The sequence below is a fragment of the Strigops habroptila genome, chromosome Z, assembly GCF_004027225.2.
Source record: "Strigops habroptila isolate Jane chromosome Z, bStrHab1.2.pri, whole genome shotgun sequence".
In the NCBI taxonomy this organism is placed as follows: Eukaryota; Metazoa; Chordata; class Aves; order Psittaciformes; family Psittacidae; genus Strigops; species Strigops habroptila.
This window is the reverse complement of record NC_044302.2, coordinates 67,269,369-67,289,875: the sequence shown is the minus strand read 5'-3', so window position 1 is coordinate 67,289,875 and position 20,507 is coordinate 67,269,369. Positions and strand designations below refer to the sequence as shown.

The window sequence follows — 20,507 nt, the reverse complement described above, 5'->3', positions numbered from 1 at the left end:
AAAAAGATATTTACACAAATTTAACAAAGATGTCTTAAAATTATGGTGTTTTGCAGGAAGAAGAGTGTTTGGGATGTAGCTGTTCTGCAGACAGGCAGGGTGCTCAACAAAAGAACCATACACCAGCTGTATAATGTGCACAGTTTATTAAACAAGCACACTAAAGTGAATAAGCACACTAACGCGAATCAGGTATGTATGTCTATAGTGAGTTAAGTACAGTATAGCAATTCAGAGAGATGTATAAATAAGGCACAGAAGAAAATTAGGAATGCATCAAACAATTGCTGCATAGCGAGAACAGAGATTAAGAAGAAATAAATCACCAGTTACCACCGCATCATCATCCAGGCCCACACTTCAAGCTGGGAAGCCCCATTGCAGCCGATGCTGGGAGTCTCAGGTAACTGGGAAAATTCCTACAAGGAGCATCCACCCATAGGTGAGGCTTCAGATTCAGCTACAAGAGGGTCCTGCTTTTATACCCTTAGAAAAACAACCAGCTTTATGCCAGCTCGGTAGTTGTTTACTCGTGGGGCCATGCAATTTCTCATGATCTCACGTCGTCACCGAGAGCGTTGGCCAGGCACCCTGGTATGGCGAAGTATGAAGGTCATAGAACAACTGCACACCTATGTTTTCCTGGCTCTTTCCAGCAAACTCTCACAATGAACATAAACACGTATACTCTACCAAATACCCTTTGGCAAAAAACATACTTCGTTATGTCTCTCAGTCATGAGCAGGAATCAACTCTCAGCTAGCTTCGCATCTATTACAGTAGTCCATATACTCCTTGATAATAGCATGTGCCCTGAAAACATCAATATTCTTGGATAACAGTGCAGTGCTAAAGATAATTGGGTTCATGGTGTTTTGAAGGATCAGTAAATGAAGTATTTAGCGTTGTCTAACTTCACTAAACAATTAACTAATGCTGGAAAGAAAAAGGAAAAGGAAAGGGGAAGGAGAAAAGGTAGGGAAAGAGGGAAGAGGAAAGGATACTAGAGGCAAAGGTGAATTTATTGAAAGAGATTTTGGGCCCAGGTTAGTGTGGCTGAAAAAGATAGCTTTGTAGACTTAACAATTATTTAAAAAAAAAAAAAGCTGAAAATAATCAAAATTGAACGTGTTGAAGGCTCAAAGACTTTCCATGCAGATATACATGACCGTAATCTCAAGAAAAAGAAAGATGAACAAGATTGAAAATACAAAGAATGATCAGTTGAACCCACTGCTGAAGTTTCTTTCAAACTCTTCTGGCAATATTCTTACAATTTGCCATGGTGCTGTTAACACTTCATATTACGGTGAATCGTTAGTGACACCATGAAAGCCAATGTAAAGGAGAGGGACTGCAACTGGAAGAAAATCAAGTATTCAGGTCACTTCCGTGTGGTGTTTTGTGGATCTCTGCCTATCATCACTCAGATTGAAACATAACTTAGAGAAGAAAGCACACGCAATACCACAATATAGCAATAGAAATGAAAGGGCTCAGATGGGCTTTTGAGATTGAGTGAGCACAAACACCTCTGCTCCCATGGAAGTTACTGGAAACAACTTTAGTAGAATAAAAGTGGAATGAGACCACTGGTAGACGTATTCTGAGATTTCCTACTAAATCAGGTTTCTAATGTAATCATTATTAAATGATTAGATGAATCATTGAAGCATGAATTTTTCATGCGTACCTTTCTTCTCTTTATGATTTATTTCTTGCCCTTCCCTTGTTGTCCTTTCATCTCTTTCTTTCTTTCCTGTTCCTTCTTCTTTCTACTCTTGCCTACCTGTCCAGAACATTGCCACTTAATTTAATATTCCCTCTTATTTTTTATTTTATTTCTGAAAATACTCTCATAAATTCCTGTTTTAATTAAGCTTGCTGTCTCCATTACCCTGACTGATTTTTTTGCATCTTAGTTTCTTTTGTGCTTCTGTATTTTTTCATTGCCACCATAATTCCGATGCCATTTTTGAAAGCCAGACACTTAATTAAAATGCAGTTTCTTGTACTGAACAGTCAGCCAGTCTGCTGACTGTAGTTCTGTAGTGGGTAGAAACAGAAGGCATCAAGAAATTCAGATGCTGAAAAGCACGATCTGGTGACACTCAAGGGTAGTGAGAAAGCTTACAAAAACATATTTACTGTATGTTAAAAAAATGTTATCCTTTTGTAGCTGTTTCTCAGGCAAAATGAGTACTATGGTGTTTGCCTGATTTTCCTGTGTCTGTTTCTACACTTGTATGCCACAAAGTGAAACATATTCAGCAACAAGAACCATCTCTTGATACACAATAAATTAAGAGCAGTCACTTGTTGACTCCAGACTGCTAGTGTTATGTTTTGCTGCAAAAATGTGTAGGAGGTTGAATTTTGACCAGTGGAATCAGTGCACAGAAGTGTGAGCTACTAATGTTTTGTGAGCAGAAATACTAAGAGCAACTAACAAAGTCAGGCCTTTGCAAAAAGGAAGGTAGATGCATTTGTAGCTGCCCCACTGTAGCGCACACAGTAGTATAGGTAGAAACACCCACTGAGTCAGCTTTGCTGGCAGTAGAATTTAGCTGGCAAAATTTGAAGTCAAGTGCCATTAATTAATTCACTCTCTGCAGGCCATTCACATTCTGTACTTGCAAAAATTTGCTAAAGCACATCATCAAACAAATTTGTTCTTTTATGTTTGCTGTCTTTGTTTTCATCAATTATGGTAATTGTGTGCTTTCTTCTGATCCGTATTGTGCATCTGAAATAAAATACAAGGCTAAAATGCAGTTGAAAACCGTACTGAAGTAGAGTTTTCCCAAGTCCCCATAAAAAGCAAAAAGAATTTCAAAGGTTGTTGGACATCATGTTTGGGAATACAGGTTTTATTTAATATTCTACAACAGAAAAGCTTTCAAACATTTAAAACACATAAGGCAGCACAGTTTATTCTTGGATTAAATTCCAGTTTAGTCTGGAGTTTTCCTTCAGAGCAAGGCTGACTCAACCTGCTATCCATCTGGTACCCCAGAATTTTAAGATAGGTTTTGGGGATTAAAGATTTTTCTTCCTGAGTTGTAGCACGTGTTGAACATGTTATCTTGGAAGTGTTCCTGGGCTTTCTCTGTCCATGTAATTTCAGGGGAAGCTTTGACTTGAAGTTCAGGACAGAGCCTCCTCTCTGACCTATGAACAGAAGGAAAAAAGATCAGTGACCAACAACACTTCATTCCTTTGCTCTAAAAATAATTGATGAAAAACAGGGCATAGTCCTAAACTTAGATAATGTCCTTCAAATACATTGTAGTTAGCTCACATAAATCTAAGGGGTGCATTCCGGTCTGTGTAATCAAACTGTTGCATGTTTGTAACCTCTGTCACTTGCCTGCTTCAGCTTCCAGAGCTAAACTCAGCATGATCAACACTATGTCAAAAATTCGAGGCCAGGAAAAGGGACCAGGTTACCCTCAGGCTGAAGCCTTGCTGGCAGATGCGATGCTGAAATTTGGACGAGAGCTTGGAGAAGAATGCAACTTTGGTAACTTCCCTTTCCATAGTAATGCAATAAAAATGGTAGTAACATTTAACATAACTGGCATTATTGAAGTGTTGTGCTCTCACAAAGAACAACTTCTGCAAGAAGCATCAGAGTTATGCTTCATCAGACTTCTCCTTTAAGGAGAAACTAGGACTAGGACTGTTGAATATCTTTTGTGGATTTGGACTAGAGATTTTTTTATTGTGGATGAAAGTCAAATTGTTTCCATCTGGACCCATATCCATGTAGGCTTTAGGCACTCTGTCGTAGACTACTGGGGATGTGTTGGGATGAAAGATGTACATGTTCAGAAATAGTATTATTGTCTGTGCATGTGTACAATAACCCCCTTTGTCCTCAGAATCGTTATAATAAATGTTATTGTCATTGCAGGCAAAGCATAAAAGCTGATAAATTTTTAATAGACCTTTTTTTCTGACTAAATTCTACATTTTAAGGCACTAGTGAATACTCCTGTTTTATCTGTCAACCACTCCTCCCTCCAAGCCCTGAATAAGTTTATAGCTGTCCAAGTTAGAAACATTAAACTGAGACTTAACAATGTGTTCGTCAACAGGAGAGGTCCAACTGAAAAACGTAAAATACATGACAGGATCCTTTGTCTTTCTGTCGTATTTGTGTGAGCTTCTCTGGCCAAATTTTTATATGGCAACACACAGGACCTTCAAACAAGACTGAAAATTCCATTTCCTATTTGAATCTTTGTAACATGTTGTTCCTGACATAAAGACATCTGCACTGGAAAAGATATTTTCGTGTTTGTTTTATATAACTTACTAGTTAGCTTGGCAGATGTAAGTTGATTTGTGCTAAAGACTACTGATTATTTTCTTTATTGTTTGCCTCTGATTTGCTAAATTTCAAACATATTTTAAAAGGGAAAATAAAGAACTAATAAAATTTAGTTTTTGCAAATTGCTGTATATTCCCTGATGATTGCAGTAGCATGCAGCAGAGTAGATAGGACAATTATTTTCACATTCTTAACTAATAGCAGCTATTATGGCTGTTTGTCACTCTTCATCTGGGTCTGGCGGGCTCTCTGGTTTTGTAGTGCATTGCTGGTATCCCCTGCTTGAGAGACAAAACTCCTTCTGATTTCTCACATTTCTAGGTTTTAAGACCTTTCGTATTCTTTGAAAATGTGGGGTTTTTTTCCCACCAACCTACACCTCAAACCAGGAGGGTATTTTTGAGCTTCTTGCTTTTGTTTTTATGCACAGGAGGTAAATTTGTACAGAATGGTAATATTTGTGGCCCTCAATCTTGGAGGAAGTCTCAGAAAGCAGCTAATTGTTCTTGAAGTTTATGAACTTGAGTAGGTGTATGAAATCAACAGTTTAATAAAAAAAAATCTTTCCTAAAAATGTTCCAGGAAATTGTTAAGATTTTTACATTTGATACTGTCACCAGTCTCACTGATAGAAACAGGGAGACCTAGACTTGCATTAGAGCTATTTTTCTGTACGCTTTAGTGTCTGGTGATGGCAATCCTGGAGCAAATACAGATAATTCTGTTCTAGCATGTTTCCTTCACCAGAGTGAGGAATGAATGGAAAACAACCCTTCTATGGGGTGTGGAGAAGGCTGTCTTGATGCAGCATAGATCCTCAAGTTTAGCTGTATTGCAAGGCATAAACTCTGGGGGCTGCAGAAGCGTAAAATCCATGTTGTCCTTTCACACAGTGTATTATACTCTTTTTCGTTCCTAAACTTGGGAAGTGTCATGACTCAGTTTCATTCTAAGGTGGTTTGGAACTTAAGTTATTTTGAAACAAACTGGGCGTCTATTTTTTCAGGACCAGCACTTGCAGATGTCGGAGAAGCTATGAAGGAGCTTTCTGAGGTCAAGGACTCTCTAGACATGGAAGTGAAACAAAACTTCATTGACCCACTTCAGAATCTCCATGACAAAGATCTGAGAGAAATACAGGTATTGCCCTCAATGTGGCATTTTAATAATACCAAATGTGCAGACTGTGTGTATGTTCGAAGTTTTATGTTAGTTGTGTAGTTTAAAATGGGCTTTCAGATTTAGACATGATCAGATTTCTGATTATAGTCTCTTGTGACTTGAGTTTTACTTTTCAGTTCTTTTGCAAAACTGCTTTTAATAGAGTTTTATTTTAAACATGTAGGGAAAAAACATAGTGTTCAGGTAATTGTGCATCAGAGTTAAAAAGCTATAAACTCATGTATATACTATAGAGATGGCGGTTGCAGTTATCCATTCTGCATGGCCTTTTCTTAATGTTAGACAGCAGCACACCATCACTTCTTAAATGATACGTAAAACTACCTATTTCATTGCTCTGTATTTCTCCTCTGTGGGAAAGCATTGATACACAGCAAACAGCACATGCATGCAAACGTACATGAACGACCTGATTACAATGCAGTGTACGAGAGTTGGGGAGCATCCCTTGTTCTGTGCTTGTATTCGTGTTCCTGTTTTTCAGCATCACCTAAAGAAAATGGAGGGTCGACGCCTGGATTTCGATTACAAGAAGAAAAGACAGGGCAAGCTCCCTGATGAAGAACTTCGCCAGGCTCTGGAGAAGTTTGATGAATCAAAAGAAATTGCTGAGTCAAGCATGTTCAACCTTCTGGAGATGGATGTGAGATCCCTTGTTAATCTTTGAACTGAATCTGATAAAGAGCAGTGAAGGCAACCTAGAGCAGTCTAAAACTAGAAAGCCTTATTAAATCCTTCACACCACACTTTCCTGTCACTGTACAATGGGGAATCACTTACCTCCTTGTTGGACTCACTGAAAGGCTCAGAAGCTATAGTAATGTACAGCATGCACATGTAGGACTAATTTTATAGGTAGCTGAGCTAAAGAACATAAATCGTTTGTAGCATCATTGTGCTTCCTAACTGTGTAGTGTTACTTACAAAACCAATATAACTTCCTTCTTAGAATTATATAAATAGAAGTCATGACTTTTACTTAGTTGTGGTTTTAAGGTTTGAGCCAAGATGTTTGCTCAGGTTTGTGGGCTGTCGAGAGGATTGGTAAAGATCAGAGGTGATGAACTCACATCCCCATGATCTCTGCTGTAATCAGCTGCAATAGTGAATAGGAAAGCTGAAGTTCATGTGACTGCTCAAATCTGACTCTGCAGCTTATTTTTTGCATACAGACTGGTTAAGGACTGAGCATCTATTAGGTATTTTTAATCTTCTATTTATAATTAACGTTGAAATTACAAAATCAAAAAAGAAGAAAAATTTCTTTCTTTTGGAGGAAAAAAACATTTCAGCTGAAATTTGTTTTACAGAATACTTGGTCAAAAGAAACTCAGTTTAAATATTTCTGTTGAAGTAAATGATTGGATTTATTTCAAGTTTAAATATACATCTAATTTAATTCTTCATTACCAGATTGCTGTAGGGGGGCCATGACAAACCTGAAAATACTTGCATGCTAGAAATCAAATATAGCTGTGCTGGAATGAAAGAAATATACTAAGACTGTAGTTTTAATCCTTGTGGTAACATCCAACACTGTGGGACCAGATATTGCTGGCCTGCATTATACCATTGCTGCATTGTGTATTTTGGAAACTGCTAGCAATTGCATTCCCAGACAAAAGTTTTGGATGTTTCTTCCCTCATGAAGTAGAATGCTGTCTGCCTTCACTACAAACACTCTGTATCCGAGAGTATGTAGTATCTTCGTATTTTGGTTTGCTTCACAGGCCAGAAGCATGACCATAGTCGCTCTGGTTTTGTGTCCCTCAAAGGCAGGGAGGGAAAAGGTGTATTATGCTCTCAATACAGTCTCATTTTTACTTTCATAATTTCTGCTGAATGAGGTAGGTCTGTAGGCTGCTGTTCATTGCAAATCTGCCATGGAGATCATCAGCGGAGAAGAGCTGCAGTTACCATTCCAGATCAGGTCATAACCAGACACGGGTATGAATAAAGACTGATATGTAACTATTTACAAACTACAAAGATGAAAATCAAGTTTTTAGAGAGATAAGTAAAACTGCCTTTGCAGTGTCAGTGTGACTGTGGTCTTTACTCGCTGTTGCTGAGCTGTTAGTTCTTGCCTAAGATCTGATGTTTTAATGTTAATCCTCAGATTGAACAAGTGAGCCAGCTTTCTGCTCTTGTACAAGCCCAGCTGGAATACCACAAGCAGGCCACACAGATCCTACAGCGAGTTACTTCTAAGCTGGAAGATAGGTAATGTACTTTATGTAAGTTTGTTGATTGTTGGGGGCTTTTTTGGTTTTACAGAGGCAGAAAACATATGAGTGCAATGCTGTTACCTTGTGCAACTTGATAACTGTACATATATGAAAACAAGAGTCACTTCATTAGGTAATTGCAAGCTGAGGTTTATATGTTTTGGAGATACATATACTTCTGAGTATGACTGAATGAGGACTGTGTTCAGGAAAGCATCTCAGCTCAGAAAACCTGTGAAATGTGATTTAAGTGAAAGCAAGTGCTTATAAATACTGGAAGTCAGTGGGACTTAGAACTTTGGATTCCCTACCATTCCTGCATGTATTCATAAAGTAGTCCTTCCAAGAGAAGATGTTAATGATTGATATTGAAAAAGGGTGTCTTGTTATAACTATGTGAACATCTTCCTGGGCCAGGTAGTGAGACCCCCATCATTTGCCACCTTACTAAATTTTCCTTTCTTCCAGCTTAATTATCAGATCAAACTTGATACAAGGTTCAACTGAATTTACCTCTTCCATCCTCTTTTCTGTAAATGCAAGTGCCATCTCAGAATTGATACAATATCTTTTTAACAGAATTTTAGAATTTTTAGTTTAGAACTTTTTTTTTCTATCCACACAAAACCCGTTGTACCCCCTTGAAGTGAGGAAAATAATGTTTGTAAGACTTCATCAGCTTCCTACACACATGTCCTTCTTCAAGGAAACTTAAAATCTTAACTTTAAAACTTAAAGGAAAGATTTCTTTAGTCCACATACTTCTAGAAGACTCTTCCTTAAAGCTGGATGTAATTCTTAAGAGCAGATAATGTTCACATACTGTGTGAAGGCAGTTTTTAATCATCCATGATTCCTTCCAGTTTCCTGATGCTAGTAGTGCAGATCTAGTTTCTGGTATTAGTGGGTCTGTCAGTGTTTATTTTCTCAGAGCACACAGTCTGTAAAACCTCATCCAGTTCTACGTCTTAAGATTTCTTTGCGATTAGGAGCAGAATTTGTTTTGTAGGTAGGCGGACCAGAAAGCTGTTTCTGGAGGCAGTTTGCACTACTGCCTGAACAGCTTACAGAGTGATTTTCAGCACTTCCAAATGAATATCGCAATTCATTTTACAAAAGCATTAAAAGAATCCTCAGGAGCAGATGAGATGTTCTGTGGTCCATAAGTTATGCCATAAAGCGAACATACCTCTCTGCAACAGATTTCTCTTCCTGTATCAATTCAGATAATCCTTTGCCCTTTTGAAACTTTTGCTAAATGTTCAATATCTTTGCTTTAAGTTTCAGCTCTGAATCATTTTAGCTTTTCAAGAACCTTACATCCGACTGCTATTATAGATCAGCTGAAGTAAATCTTTTGCATAAACTTACTGTGCATCCCTAATTGTAAAGAGTCTGCTGACTAAACAATCCACTGGGCACAAATTAGAGCACTGTGATATGCTTATGTCAGGGATTAAGCAGGGTTGTAGAGATGTTACTATTAGAACTGCTTGTCTTTTCCTGTTGATGATATGTAGGTGGCAAAGAATGCATGGCCTTGGGTTTGGGGGGTTGTTTTTTGACCATAGGGACCAGAAAATAAACAATGCTTTACTTTTAACCCAAGCAAATTTGTTACCGTTCACTCTTAGTGATGTCTGCAGCACATAAAAACCTACTTTCTAGATACTTTTTTCTAGATACTTACTAAGACATGTAAATGGAAGTTGTTTGTGCTGTTGTTTGGCATGGACAATGTCTTGTGACTGCTAAGTTACTGTTTAAACTTGGCAAACATTGGTAGACTTGCAATAAAATGAATAAAATCTGGAAGGTCAGTAAAAGCTTTTCCTTTTAAACTCTGCTTTTCATCAAGAAAAAGGAGTTTTCAAGACAGAGTTCTGTGACAGAGCAGCTGGGAAGCAGGAATGGTTTCCTTGGAGATGTTTCTTTTCTTAAGAAACATAGCTTATGCTGAGCTTTTGGGTAATTTTTAGCAAGTCACTAGAACTGTTGCCTTCTAGTTCATATCTGGTGTTTGTTTCATGGTGTTTGTTTCATTAGGTGTAATGAACTTAAGTATTCCTTGCATCAAAACTTTGCTGTTTTGAAAAGTAACTTCTGTTAATGAGTGAAACACTCATTAACATAAAATTGCTCATTAAATAAAAGCAAAGACTTTTTTATTTAAGTTTATTTTGACAATTTATGGTAACTGTTAAAAACATTAATTTATGTTTTTACTATGCTTACTGTTTTGTTTGTAAAGAAGAGAAGTGATCTCTGGGGACTGACTAACATAGATAATACTTTGGACAGTAAGGAAACCCTTGTCATCAGGACCAAAACTGGTTAAGTAGATCTTTTCAATAGATAAATCAAAATGTGCTGCCAGCAGCAAGTCTAGGGCAGATCTAGAGAAGGTTAGAGAAACCAACTTGTGCTTTAAATGTGGAGGTCTTGACTCAAGTGTTCTCTCATATGCAGTATTAGAAATATATGTGGCAGTTGTTCTGCACAACCTGCTCTGATTCTGTCATCATCCTGTCCCTGAATTTTACCCTGGAATCTGAAAATGTACCCTTTCCTAGAAATTCTAGATTTCTCAATTAAAAGAATAAATTGAAATTAATGATGCGTAGTATTTTTATTTTGAGAGTCAGGAAAACTGGAGTTGTATACCTTTGTGAAATAAGTATTCCAAATTACAAATTAACTAAGTCTGCAGCTGAAGTCAGTACATTCCCACACAATCTCCTCACAAAATGACAAGAGTTGGCATCAACCAACTGAACAGTTAAGGCTTGCCAGGGATGGAAGCAAAAATCATGCTAAAAATGGGGGCAGAGATGTTTGTACAGCACTTCTCCAAGCCTTGCTAATCATGTAACAACTTTTTCCCTTTTGCTAGGTTCCTAGAGGGAAAGAAAAATTAACAACCTCATGGCCTAGTCACATCAGGTGGTTTTTTGTATTTTAAGCTAATATTGTAAACAAAAAATTACTCCAAATGTCCAAACTTGTTTGGTCTGGATGAGTAGTGCATCGAAACTTCAGCCATGGAAATAAAGAAGTTTGGTGCATCTCATCTGTTAATGAGAAACTAATTCTTGACACTTAACTTCACGTTTTGGCAGAATAAAAGAGGCATCATCTCAGCCCAGGAGAGAATACCAGCCCAAACCACGTATGAGCCTGGATTTCACAACTGGTGACAATGCTCAGCACAATGGAGGAATATCCCATGCCACCACCCCTAAACCACCAGGTAAATGGCAGTAGCAATGTGAGAAGAAAAGCCAACTCTGTCTGAAGTTTTGCTACAATGTAGAAGTTCCGTGCTTTCTTCTAGAGATTAGTTCTTCCATAGTGAGGGATAATGAGAATGAAGATAGTATAGGAGAGAGCTGTTAGAACTGTTGTTTCTTTATTTCTTTGTGATGTGTTCACAGATCATCCAGTGCTTTAAATGTGCCTTTATGTGAAAAATATCCTTAGTCCTAGAAGCTCAAAGAGATGCTGCCATACTAAATTCACCTTGAAATATAGAACTTTACAAAAAAGACATTTAGGAAACTGAAAGAACAGAAAGTTTTCCATGAAAATGCAGAATCCTGAACCCCTCCAAAGCCCCTGTAACCTTATCCTGCTTTTTATAACCAGGTAGTCCAACACAAAGAGCCTGAAAGTGAAAATCACTAAAAAGAAAAACAAAGATATCTGAGTTACTTTCTTTGTCCAACTGAGAGCAGCACAAGCAAGATTAAGCATTTATATGACTGTGTATAATTGTTATTTTAAGAAAGTGTCTATTTCATATTAGCACATACTAAGAAAGCGTTATTGTTTGTTTCTCACAGTAATGGTCTGTTATTCCATGACATGGTGAGTGCTGTTCTCTGTACAGATCCTGACCTCAGTTATTCCAGTTTACTTCAGTGACAATTGCTAGGACACTCCACCTTGCAAGACTGGATTTTTTTCACAATATCTTTAATCAGGATTTCCTTCCTTCCAATCACATCCTGATGTTTGATGTTCTCCCAGATACAGGCAGAAATAATATCTCCGTGTGGCACCTGCAGCTGGAAATTGTCTTGCATAATCTTTCAAGTTCCTAGTAACCTATGCTAGTGAGGAGGGTGATACAATGGAGATTCCTTGTACATGAGCATGGCTTGAGTCTTGCACGCTAAAGCTCTCCTCATACCACCAGTAACTGTCTTCTTCACTTAACATGACACTTACAGTGTAATGAACACTTGTCTGTGCTAAGGCAGGGCAGATTGATGTTCCTGTGTGTCTGCAGCATTTGTGTTTTCCTCTTCAGAGAGCTGTATTTAGCATTTTCTTCAGTAGGGGTTCTTTCTTTTGAAGTGTTGAATAGTTTCAGACAAACACCGCCTTTGAAAATTTTTTAATATATGTCTGGGTTGGTTCATTCAAAGCTGCAGTCTCGTCATTAGAATTTATTTGGTAAGGTCTTCTATATTTCAGCTCATAGCAACAAGGATACCGATCACACGTTATAAGGCTTGTTGTTGCCAGCAAAATAGTCTTCATGACAAATACAGCAAAATACACTGAGTGATAGGTAAAGAAATGAAAAAGGTTTCACTACAGAATTTAATAAATTAAATCTGGTAATTGCTCTATTGAGATCTATAGAAGTGGAATATTTTTGTCCTAAAACAGCTCATGCATGGGCTTTCTAGCCACAGTGAGGTTGAAATGAATATGCAAAAAGTTAAAATCTGGAACTTATTCATCCTGAAGCCAGTATACATGAAAAAGCTGAAATACTAACTGTAGAGTCTTGGGGTGGAGGGGATATTTATTAATTACATGTAATGTTTGAAAATCTAACTTAACTAATGACTTATCCATTAGCCATCCTAATGGGTTCATTTTTGGATGTTCATGAACTAACATATTAGAAGGCTTTTAATTTCAAACTTGCTCTGAATCTGCCCTGGTGGCCCTGCAATCAAGTGTTTTGTGGGAATGGGGAGAAAAGGTCTTTGAAAACCTCATATTAAAATTCAGAGGATTAGGAGCATATATACAGTGGTTTAAAGTGTAACTGTACCAGTGAAACTTTCAAAAAAAGGACAAGGACACAGTTATATCTTCGCTGTTGTTTTAAGCTATCCCTTACACTACTTACCTGAGGTGAATAGACAAAGCATCTCTGTGCCAATAAAGCTGGAAATACATTAGGGCTTTTGCTGCTGCTTTTTTTTTTTTTTTGTAAACAGGTGAAATTAGATTCCATAGTGATTATGGCCCTGCTTTTAGATGTGAGCTTGATTGTATCTTGGTTCTTTTAGGATTCTCAGACGTCTACTAGTAGTCACATAAAAAACCAAAGGCTGTCAAAAGCTGATAGCTGTCTCCTAATGAAGTTTAGCATCCAAATTTGGATGTTATCAAAGAACTGTCATCAGCATATGAGTGACAGCAGAAACAGCAAAACCTGTAGTAGGTACAGTGGCAAAAAGGATACTATAACTGTTGAGATTTTTAAAAACATTTTTTCTTTGTGTTCCTTGTCCATAGATGTCCACATGGATCAGCCATGCTGCCGAGCTCTGTATGACTTTGAACCAGAAAATGAAGGGGAGCTGGGATTTAAAGAGGGTGATATCATTACCCTCACTAACCAGATTGATGAAAACTGGTATGAGGGGATGCTTCATGGCCAGTCAGGTTTCTTCCCCATCAATTATGTTGATATTCTAGTTCCATTGCCCAATTAAGATGGCTGATCCACCACTTGTGACCCAGATAGTTGTGCAGTACCACTGCTTTCAAAATGCTGCTTCTTACATCTTACAAGTGAAAACTGCAGTGGTTAGAGTTATTGATTCCCACTGAGCATCTTCAGTTTATGTGTTGTCATACTACATGGTGGTGATGCATGGTATCTTCTGAGCCAGCAGAGTGTGGGTTAGTTTATTGGCCATGCTGGCCTGGTGGTAACCAGAGCCATTACGGAGTTGAGGCTGGTAAGATGATGGCAAGCAAAGCAGGTAACTCATAGTGAAGTATGAGGAGGTTTTGGGAAGATAATGCCTATCACCATTGTATTACTTTTCAGTCTTAGTTCTCTATATAAAGAAGAGTTCTTGCTGTTCGATCTTTCCCTTTCTAATGATACAGTTCACACAGGTCTAATATTGACTAACCAGAATTGTATCTTCCAACCAAATTGGCTTGTTATTCTCACAGAGATGGTATAAATGTAGACCTTCTGGTTTTGCAGAAAGTGAACCACTGTACTGTGTGTCCTGCTGCTCTCCGCCCATTCTTATAGTCTTTATTATTGTTAAAAGGCCTATTTCCATCCACAGGTAAACTGTAAACCATAAAATGGGGATTCCTGTAGTAAAAACCTTGGACACAAACCACCTGAATTTGCCCTTCAGGTACTTGGAGCATGCTCACCAAAATGCCAGTAAGAGGGCAAGATGGGGAATAAAACTGGCATTTGTTAACTGTTTCTTGTCAAGTCTTGGCACAAAATCATGCTGCTTAAGCACCAGATATCCTTTGTAAACTCATTCACTGAGGAATACAATAACCAACCAAACATGACCCTCACTTCATTTGTTTCTACCATGTATTCTTAGAACATCATTTGTGCATATTCTCTCCTCAATGAGGACTAAATGAACCGTGTTATCTTTTTGAGTTGACCAGTTAAAAACATGTGGCCGTATATGCAAAAACATTTCCCCCCATATGTTTAGTTGGTTCTCATGTGTTCCTCCTTCCTGCACTTTGTGTGTACAGTGCTGTGCCTAGCTTTTGGCATTCTTTTGGTAATGGTTGCAAAAGTTCTGTTAGTTTAGTTATCCAGAGTTCTATTTATCTAAATTGTACAGTCTCTTTCAGAGGTTTAATGTGCTGCTTCGAATGTGCCACTTCAGTACTGGATGATGTGAAGTGAATACAATTCCCTACTGCTTAGTGCATAAACTATATTATGGAAAGTATTGATATTTCAAATAAATGCTGAGAGAATAACAGAATAATGTTGTGGATTATTCCTTTCTTGCTTTCAAGTCTGTTGTGCTAACTTCAGCTAACAAAAATTCCTCATTTCCTGCAAATGTGAAAAGTACTTTTTTGTCATTCAGTCAGTTAAAACTCATACATATAATGGCCCTCATGAGCAGACACTGAGCACATCAAGTTAATGTCATGATGACCAGAATGCAATCGTGTGGATGCAGGTTGTTTCTCATTAAAGAATGCTAGTCTTCACAAACCCCCTAGTAAAGCTTAAAGACACGGTAACTTAGAATTATTTTTCTTTCATATTACACAGCATTTTATTTCATTTTATATTATTTGTTGTACACATATTGTGGTGGGTTAGCCTTGGCAAAGAGCCAGATACCCACCCATCTGCTCACTCACTGTTCCTCCTTAGTGGAAGGATAAGAAAGCTCATGGGTTGAGATAACGACAGGGAGATTGTTTACCAGACACTGTCACAAGCAAAACAGACTTGATTTGGAGAAAACTTATTTATTACCAATTAAAGTAGATTTATGTAAAAAGACAAACATTAAAATAGCACCTTTCCAGCCGCATTTCCCAAGCTCAACTTCATTCCTTCACTCCTTCACTCATAACTCCTATGCAGTGCAGGAAGATGGGAGGTTTATGGTCAGTCCATAACACCTTCTCTCTGCTCTTCCTTCCTCCTTGTCATGGTTTAACCCCAGCCAGCAACTTAGTACCATGCAGCCACATGCTCACCCCGCTCATCCCTGATGGGATGTGGAGGAGAATCAGAAAAAAAAAAAAATGGTAAAACTTGTGGATTGACATAAGAACAGTTTAATAATTGAAATAATTAAAAAAGAGTAAATAAAAAATGAAACGGAGAGGAACGGAGAGCAGGGAGAATAAAGTGAGCATATGACGTGCTGTGGTATGGAATACCCCTTTGGCTAGTTTGGGTCAGGTGTCCTGTCTCTGCTCCCTCCCAGCTTCTTGTGCCCCTCCTCACTGGTAGAGCATGAGACTGAAAAGTCCTTGATCAGGGTAGGCACTGCTGAGCAACAACTAAAGCATCGGTGTGTTACCAGCATTGTTCTCAGACTAAAGCCAAAACAGCACTGCACCAGCTACTAGGAAGAAAATTAACTCTGTGCCAGCCAAAACCAGGACACTCCTTAACAGTTTCCCATTGTTCCAGCAGTGGGTCCCTGCGAATGATTCCTCAGCATCCTTCCTCAACCTTGGTGTTCCCTCTGCTGTTTCTCACTCTTATTTTATCCTTCCTCGTCTCTCTACCCAGTGTGTTTTGCCCTCTTTCAAGTTTTTCCTCTGAGGTGCCACTGTTTCGCCTGGGGGGCTCAGACACGTGCTGTGGTGGGTCTGTTGGATCCAGCTGTGTCCAGCATGAGGCAGCTCCAGCCTCTCAGAGAGACTGTCCTGCAGCCCCCATTGCCAGTGCCTTGTCGCATAACCCCACAGGCCTAGCTAAGGGATGTCTCTACACACACTGACAGAGACTCTGACAGAGTAGAATGAGACAGAGTCTGACAGCCTCATTCAAGGCTCAGTTCAAGGTCAGGTTGGATGGGGCACTGAGCAACCCGATCTAGTTGAAGATGTCCCTGGTCATTGTAGGGGAGTTTGGAGTAGGTGACCTTGAAAGGTCCCTTCCAACCCAAACTATTGAATATATATACATATATATATATAGACATATACAACTCCCATAATTTTTCATTACAGTTCTGGCCTAAATCCTAAGATTGGCCACAGTTAAGTTTCTGTCAGTGACTGGAAGTTCAGATGGCCCTGAAACTTCTAACAGATGCGTTAATGGTTTACTACGGTTAAGAACTATGTTACAATTAATTAACTGTGTTAAATTTGAATGCCTAGCAGTCACTCTCCCCCCTAGCACACCTCTATTTTATCAGACTATTATCTTGTAGTGTCTGTGGAGGGCATGCAAACATAGGGCAACTATCTTAGAGATAATTTTAGATGGGTTAAAGCAAAAGGATAACTGGTGTGCAATGCTGCCCCACTCTGCTGAGTGTGATTTTTAAGGTGTAGGGAAGTGGTGTGTCTTTCAACAAACGGGGACAGAAGGAATGCACAGAATAGCCAAAAATTCTGTTACATGCTGTCACTTGATGACATGGGCCCAGTCTTGAAATGTTACAAAATTCTTGGCATTTCCGTAGTGCTCTGTTCTCTTCAGGTAATCCCTGAAGAACACTTCATTGCTCAGGTGGTAAAATCAAAATCTGACTCGGCCAAAACAGAGATTACCATGGCTGACAAAAGTTTTTGTCTAAAGCTTCAGTGCTAGGATGAAGGGTGTGACCCATGGATTGGAAGAAAGCAGAAGGCTGTTTGCTTTTACATCTCAAGCAGCTGAAAGCTTTCCCTGCAGAGTCCTCTGACTTGGTTCTCTTCTAGAAGCACTAAGACATGTTGATGGAGGCAATATCCTTTTTTCACTGTCAGATTTACAACTTCTGTCATCCTGCTTCCTAAGGTGTATGTTTTCAGAAACATTTCAGAAGTGTGACATGGGTTCCTAATTACCAAATTGGCTGTAGAACTGCTTTTCCTTCTTGCAGAGGAAATTAGGAAGTCTTCCAGCACTGGGCTGTCAGCTGCCAAATACAGCTAAATGTTTCGAGTTTGATAGTTTTATGGTTTTGGTTTTGTTTGTTTGGGGTTTTTTCCCCCCCCTTTTTTTTTTTAGTTCTGTTGAGCCCTAAGGTTTCATGAAGCTTTCACCTTCTTAGACTTTCTCACATATTGCAAAGTGAAATTTTGTGAAAAGTATAGCAAAAAACCCCAACAGTTCCCTGAACAGTTCTCCATTTAAATAAAGAAGTGATTGAACCAAATGAGGGTGGAGTTTTTCCTCTTTTAAAATAGCCTTTTTGCTCCAGAAAGAAAAAAAGATTGTAGTCATACCCAGAATTTTGTATTTGAATCTTGGCTTAGTGATTATACAGACAATACTTCCTTTACAGGTAATCATACTGCTTTTCTCACATGAATTACATGGACAAGACTTGAAAACTGCTATGTGGACTTTTTTCTTGGTTTAAGTCTTTCATGGTTTAAGTCTTTCAAATCTTTATGGCTACTGCTATGCTGAGCACTAGTTCTGCTCCAGGATGTATCCTAGGCTTGCCATATCTACAGGCTGAGGAAACTGGCTAGACTCATAAAAGCAGGGAACAGGGTATGTGTAGGTTAGTGTGCAAATGGGTCTTTTTCCCAGCATAGGAATATGCTGAGCTTAAGATGGGCAAATGAAGTAATGATTTAGGGCAGATTCCCAGGTAACACTGCGTAATCTCAAGTGCATTCTATAGAACTTAACTGGATCTTAATTTTCTGTAAAGCACAACAGGTTGTCTTAGACTTAAGCTCAGAATTTCTAGACTGCTCTGTAATTATTTTCTTACTTTTAAACTCATAGCCCTCTGGTAGTTCAAACACAGACTTGAAATTTCCAGAAGCCTTTGCTGTCGTTCCTTACCATTTGGCCTAAAATATTGCAGAAGGTGGGAACAGCTTTATGATATATTCTTGCCATGCACACTAAAGTACAGATAAATTCTATGCTATTTAGCTTTAATAGTATTTCCTTGGAGATAAAGCACAGGGGAGCAGGTCAAGGAAGCAGCAGCTTCTGCCATGCCTTCCTAGGGCTACTGGCTCTGGAAAGCCCTGGCACCTCTGGGACTCAAATGTAGAACATTTCCCTTTCATATGCTGCTGGGGTAGACAGTGGACTAGCTGAAGTCCCTGCGGTAAGAGCCCTCTCCTGGCCTGCAGAAAATTTGGTAGGGTAATGACAGCCAGCCTTACGCTCTTACACTCAACTTTCATAGTGCTCAGGGCTTGTGCCTTTCACTCTCACGTTTTGTGAAACCTGGAGTTGAAAAGAAACACTAACAAAGCAAGGAAAGAAAACGGAGCTTGAGCTCCTGTGTTCCTGCTTGTCTGTGAGCTGGAAGGCTCCCGGAAGGGCTGGGAAGCTCTCAGACAAGATCTGCTTTCCTGGTACCTGCAGAAACACACTGGTGCTTGGGTGACTGCCTGCAACTGGAGGATTCAGCGATTTACCGAACCACCATCAACAGTGCTTACCTATGGGACTTTGCTGTCCCTCAATGGTCACTGACCTGTATGGCACATTCTTTGCTCAGAGCATCCATGCAAGCAGTGAGGTCCTGAAATACACAGCAGCTGCAAATCATATCACCAAGAGAGTTATTTTACTAGTTTTTCTAATGATCTCCATAATCACTCTGTCACTTCCCACACCATAGTAGCAAAAGGTTTGCTTGAGGACATGGAGAGCTGGTGCAGAGAGAGGGCATGAATCCAAATGGGGACTATTTGCTTGGGCCTTGGGGACATCCCTGGACTGTGGGTGGGCATGGCATCCCACAGCTAATTCCCTTTTCTTCTCCCCATTACTGTAGGAACCAACACCAGGCACCATGGGCCATGAGAGAGACCTCTTGCAGGCCCCTGTTAGCTGTACTCTAGGTGCTGTGCTCCAGCTTCACAAAGACCACATACCTTGGTCTGAAACCAGTACCCATCTAATGCCTACACCCGAATTCAGTGTAATGCATAAACTTTCTCATCCCAATTGCAGACCTATACTGTGACATATAACCTTCACACTGTCTAAAATTTCTCCTCAGGGGTAGGACCTGGCATTTCCCATTGTTGGAAGTTCATGAGGTTCCTGTACGCCCATTTCTCCAGCTCACTCTGGTCCCCCTGGATGCCAGCACAGCTCTCTGTATCAGCCGCTCCTCTCTGTTTTGTATTATCTGCAAAATTATGGAGGATGTACTCTACCTAGTTTTCCAGACCATTAGTCACAGAATCATAGTGTCATAGAATGGTTTTGGTTGGAAGGAATCATTGAAGATCACCTAGCTACAACCCTCTACCCTGCAATGGGCAGGGACATCTTTCACTGTATTAGGTTGCTGAAAATCCAGTCCAGCCTGAGTCTGAACACTTCCAATGATAAGGAATCCACAACTTCCCTGGGCAACCTGCCCCAATGTCTCACCGCCCTTATAAAACAATTTCTTACATTCAATCTATATCTACTCCTTTTCAGTTTAAAACAATTGCTCCTTGTCCTGTCACTACAGGCCCTCATAAAAAGTCTCTCTGTATTTTATTATAAGCCCTCTTTATAAACTGAAAGGCTGCAATAAGGTATTCCCTGAGCCTTCTCTTCTCCAAGCTGAACAACCTCAACTGTCTCAGCCTCTCTTCATAGGAGACATGGTCTTCTGACAATTTTCATGGCCCTCCTCTGGACCGACTTTAATGCAGATGTTGAACCAGACTGCACCCACTATTGACTGCTGGTGTACATCATTCATGGCTGGCCTTCAGCTGGTCATTGTGTCACTGACACAACTCTTGGGCTCAGTCATTCAGTCAGGTTTTAATCACCCTCACTGCCCACTGATCTAACTCATACTTTTTCAGTTTTGTCTATTAGGATATTAAACTGCAGAGAATGTTATACCACAGGACTTTCAAAATAATAGATTTTATATGTTTCTGTAGCAGTTGCCTGTATCAAAAGCTGACCACAGTGTCTAAAAACATTTGGATTCTTAAATAATGTGCAGACTCTTCAATATTGAACACTTTAAGTCTGGCACCTGTTTGCATGTTAGTTGGTGAAACAAATTTTCATAGAATCAAGGAGAAATTTAGATTTGGAGAGCC

General features: G+C 39.2%; 1 protein-coding gene across 5 annotated transcripts in view; it reads left to right on the top strand.

The window, feature by feature from the left end:
• Positions 1–53: 53 nt before the first annotated feature.
• Positions 54–20,507, top strand: part of SH3GL2 (SH3 domain containing GRB2 like 2, endophilin A1) — a 29,853-nt gene continuing 9,399 nt past the window's right edge. Inside the window, exons 1-7 of one of the 5 annotated variants that reach the window (XM_030470682.1) lie at positions 54–3,524; positions 5,345–5,478; positions 6,005–6,163; positions 7,640–7,743; positions 10,868–10,915; positions 11,174–11,201; positions 13,232–14,764. In XM_030470682.1, the coding sequence (XP_030326542.1) occupies positions 3,272–3,524; positions 5,345–5,478; positions 6,005–6,163; positions 7,640–7,743; positions 10,868–10,915; positions 11,174–11,201; positions 13,232–13,489 (984 nt within the window). In that variant the 5' untranslated portion in view covers positions 54–3,271 and the 3' untranslated portion in view covers positions 13,490–14,764. Of the gene's footprint in view, positions 3,525–5,344; positions 5,479–6,004; positions 6,164–7,639; positions 7,744–10,867; positions 10,999–11,173; positions 11,202–11,590; positions 14,765–20,507 lie in introns of those variants that run through there. The other 4 variants (XM_030470678.1, XM_030470677.1, XM_030470679.1 and 1 more) reach the window with 4 other exon arrangements.